We start from the raw sequence: 4,669 nt of genomic DNA on the forward strand, positions 1-4,669 counted from the left end.
CTGATCCCCATTGCCCCCCATTACACCATTGCCCCACTGACCCCCATTGCCCCCTTGCGCCCCAGCCCCTGACCCCTTGCCCTGCCCTGGCCCCCTTGCGCCCCATAGCCCCCCCCCCATAGACCCCATTTGCCCTGCCCTGGCCCAGGGATCCTGGTTGCCCATTGCCCCATAGCCCCCCATAGCCCCATAGCCCCCCATTACCGCATAGCCCCCCGTTGCCCCATAGCCCCCCATTGCCCCATTGCCCCATAGCCCCCCATTACCCCATAGCCCCCCATTGCCCCATAGCTCCCATTACCCCATAGCCCCCATAGCCCCATAGCCCCCATTGCCCCATAGCCCCCATTGCCCCATAGCCCCCATAGCCCCCATTGCCCCATAGCCCCCATTACCCCATAGCCCCCATTGCCCCATAGCCCCCCATTGCCCCATAGCCCCCCATTGCCCCATAGCCCCCATTGCCCCATAGCCCCCATTACCCCATAGCCCCCATTGCCCCATAGCCCCCCATTACCCCATAGCCCCCATTGCCCCATAGCCCCCCATAGCCCCCCCATAGCCCCCCATACCCCTTTGCCCCATTACCCCATAGCCCCCCATTACCCCATTGCCCCATTACCCCATTGCCCCCATTACCCCATAGCCCCCCATTGCCCCATAGCCCCCCATTACCCCATAGCCCCCCATTGCTCCATAGCCCCCATTACCCCATAGCCCCCCATTACCCCATAGCCCCCATTACCCCATAGCCCCCCATTGCCCCATAGCCCCCCATTACCCCATAGCCCCCATTGCCCCATAGCCCCCATTGCCCCATAGCCCCCCATTACCCCATAGCTCCCATTGCCCCATAGCCCCCCATAGCCCCCATTACCCCATAGCCCCCCATCACCCCATAGCCCCCCATAGCCCCCCATTACCCCATAGCCCCCATTGCCCCATAGCCCCCATTGCCCCATAGCCCCCCATTACCCCATAGCTCCCATTACCCCATAGCCCCCATTGCCCCATAGCCCCCCATTACCCCATAGCCCCCCATTGCTCCCCATAGCCCCCCATTACCCCATAGCCCCCATTACCCCATAGCCCCCATTGCCCCATAGCGCCCCATAGGGCCCTGACCCCCGGTGCCTCCGCAGGGATCCTGGTTGCCCATTACCTGCAGAGCCTGAGCCCCCGCCTGGCGCTGGGGGCGGAGCTCGTTTACCACCGGCGCCCGGGGGAGGAGGGCTCCGTGCTGGCCCTGGCAGCGCGGTACTCGGGTACGGACCCATAGAGACCCATAGAGACACATAGAGACACATAGAGACCCATAGAGACCCATAGAGACACATAGGGACCCATAGAGACACATAGAGACCCATAGAGACCCATAGAGACACATAGGGACCCATAGAGACACATAGGGACCCATAGAGACACATAGGGACCCATAGAGACCCATAGGGACCCATAGGGACCCATAGAGACCCATTGGGACCCATAGAGACCCATAGAGACCCATTGGGACCCATAGAGACCCATTGGGACCCATAGAGACCCATAGAGACACATAGGGACCCATAGGGATCCAAAGAGACCCATGGGGACCCATAGAGATCCATAGAGACCCATAGGGACCCATAGAGACCCATGGAGGGACATGGGGGGACATTGGGAGCCATTGGGACCCATTGAGACCCATTGGGACCCATTGAGACCCATTGGGACCCATTGAGACCCATTGATACCCATTGAGACCCATTGGGACCCATTGAGACCCATTGAGACCCATTGGGACCCATTGGGACCCATTGAGACCCATTGGGACCCATTGAGACCCATTGATACCCATTGAGACCCATTGGGACCCATTGAGACACATTGAGATCCATTGAGACCCACTGAGACCCACAGGGACCCATTGAGCCCCACTGGCACCTATTGAGCCCCATTGACCCCCATTACCTCCCCATTGCTCCCCATTGCTCCCCCCCCACTATGGGGGGGGGGCCCCCCCCATCACCCTATGGGGACCCCCCCATAACCCCACCCCATGGCAATGGCAGCACCCAATTGGATCGGGACCTTGACCCTGGGCCAAGCGGGGGCTCACGCCACCTATTACCATAGAGCCAATGAGCAGGTATGGGGAGCTATGGGGCGGGGGGGGCTATGGGGTAATGGGGGGCTATGGGGCGGGGGGGGTGTGGGGCAATGGGGGTCAATGGGGGGTATGGGGGTTATGGGGCCCATAGGGGGCTATGGGGCGAGGGGGTAATTGGGTGAGGGGCGGCTATGGGGTAATGGGGGGCTATGCGGCAACGGGGGGCTATGGGGCGAGGGGGTAATGGGGTGAGGGGGGGCTATAGGGCGAGGGGGTAATGGGGCAACGGGGGGCTATGGGGCGAGGGGATAATGGGGTATTGGGCTATGGGGCGAGGGGGGCTATGGGGTAATGGGGGGGCTATGGGGTAATGGGGGCAATGTGGTGAGGGGGGGCTATGGGATAATGGGGGGGCTATGGGATAATGGGGGGGCTATGGGGTGAGGGGGGGCTGTGGGGTAATGGGGGGCAATGGGGCCCAATGGGTCTCAATGGGGCCCAATGGGTATCAATGGGGCCCAATGGGTGCCAGTGCCCCCCCATGTGTGGGGCTGACCCCCGGCTCTGCCCCCCAGCTCCAGGTGGGGGTGGAGTTCGAGGCCAGCACCCGGCTCCAGGACAGCTCCGTGGCCTTCGGCTACCAGCTCGAGCTGCCCAAGGGCAACCTGGTCTTCAAAGGTGGGCGCTGTGGGGCGCTATGGGGCGCTGTGGGGTCCCTATGGGGCGCTGTGGGGTCCCTATGGGGCGCTATGGGGCGCTGTGGGGCACTATGGGGCGCTGTGGGGTCCCTATGGGGTCCCTATGGGGCGCTGTGGGGCGCTCTGGGGTCCTATGGGGCGCTGTGGGGTCCCTATGGGGCGCTGTGGGGTCCCTATGGGGTGCTATGGGGTCCCTATGGGGTGCTGTGGGGTCCCTATGGGGTGCTGTGAGCTCCCTATGGGGAGCTGTGGGGTCCCTATGGGGCGCTATGGGGTGCTATGGCATCTCTATGGGGTCCTGTTGGGGGGCTATGGGGTCCCTATGGGGCGCTATGGGGTCCTATAGGGTGCTGTGGGGTCCCTATGGGGCGCTATGGGCTCCCTATGGGGTGCTGTGGGGTCCCTGTGGAGCGCTATGGAGTGCTATGGCGTCTCTATGGGGTCGTATGGGGTCCTGTGGGGGGGCTATGGGATTCCTATGGGGGGCTATAGGGTCCCTATGGGGCGCTACAGGGTCCTATGGGGTGCTATGGGGTCTCTATGGGGCGCTATGGGGTCATTTGGGGTGCTATGGGGTCTCTGTTGGTGCTATGGGGTGCTTTGGGGTCTCTATGGGGTGCTATGGTGTCCCTATGGGGTGGCTATGGGATTCCTATGGGGTGCTGGGGGGTCCCTATGGGGTGCTATGGGGTCCCTATGGGGTGCTGTGGTGCTGTGTGTGGTTCCTATGGGTCTCTATGGGGTGCTGTGGGGTCCCTATGGGTGTCTGTGGGGTGCTGTGTGGTTGTATGGGATTCATGCGGTCTCCTTATTGGTCTCTATGGGTCTCCATGGTCTCTCTATGGGTCTCTATGGGTCCCCATGGCGCCCCCCTGCCCCACAGGCTCCCTGGACAGCAGCTGGGTGGTGGCTCCATGTTCTCTATGGGTCTCCATGGTGTCTCTATGGGTTCCTATGGTCTCTCTATGGGTTTCTATGGGTCCCTATGGGTCTCTATGGGTCCCCATGGCGCCCCCCTGCCCCACAGGCTCCCTGGACAGCAGCTGGGTGGTGGCGGCCGTGCTGGAGAAGAAGCTCCCCCCACTGCCGCTGACGCTGGCGCTCGGCGCCGTCCTCAACCACCGCAAGAACAAATTCCACTGCGGCTTCGGGCTCACCATCGGATGAGCGCCCCACTGCGCCCCATAGAACCCCATGGACCTCCATTGACCACCATGGACCTCCATTGACCACCATGGACCTCCATTGACCACCATCGGATGAGCACCCCACTGCGCCCCATAGAACCCCATGGACCTCCATTGACCACCATGGACCTCCATTGACCACCATGGACCTCCATTGACCACCAATGGAGGAGGAACCCCCATAGAACCCCATGGACCTCCATTGACCACCATCGGATGAGCGCCCCACTGCGCCCCATAGAACCCCATTGACCACCATGGACCTCCATTGACCACCATGGACCTCCATTGACCACCATGGACCTCCATTGACCACCAATGGAGGAGGAACCCCCATAGAACCCCATGGACCTCCATTGACCACCATGGACCTCCATTGACCACCATGGACCTCCATTGACCACCATCGGATGAGCGCCCCACTGCGCCCCATTGACCACCATGGACCTCCATTGACCACCAATGGAGGAGGAACCCCCATAGAACCCCATGGACCTCCATTGACCAACATGGACCTCCAATGACCACCATGGGATGAGCGCCCCACTGCGCCCCATAGAACCCCATTGACCACCATGGACCTCCATTGACCACCAATGGAGGAGGAACCCCCATAGAACCCCATTGACCACCATGGACCTCCATTGACCACCAATGGAGGAGGAACCCCCATAGAACCCCATGGACCTCCATTG

General features: G+C 61.9%; 1 protein-coding gene across 1 annotated transcript; it reads left to right on the top strand.

The window, feature by feature from the left end:
* Positions 1–1,142: 1,142 nt before the first annotated feature.
* Positions 1,143–3,993, top strand: LOC130602081 (mitochondrial import receptor subunit TOM40 homolog; the record flags this gene model as incomplete). Its single annotated transcript, XM_057414633.1, has 4 exons — positions 1,143–1,265; positions 2,052–2,128; positions 2,665–2,767; positions 3,815–3,993. Coding segments are annotated over 4 exons (443 nt in total), but the record flags the coding sequence as incomplete, so codon positions are not given.
* Between the last annotated feature and the right edge of the window lie 676 nt (positions 3,994–4,669).

This window comes from Pezoporus wallicus, unplaced genomic scaffold (genome assembly GCF_028554395.1).
Source record: "Pezoporus wallicus isolate ANWC-B61680 ecotype Strahan unplaced genomic scaffold, APGP_CSIRO_Pwel_v1 contig_12806, whole genome shotgun sequence".
Lineage (NCBI taxonomy): Eukaryota > Metazoa > Chordata > Aves > Psittaciformes > Psittacidae > Pezoporus > Pezoporus wallicus.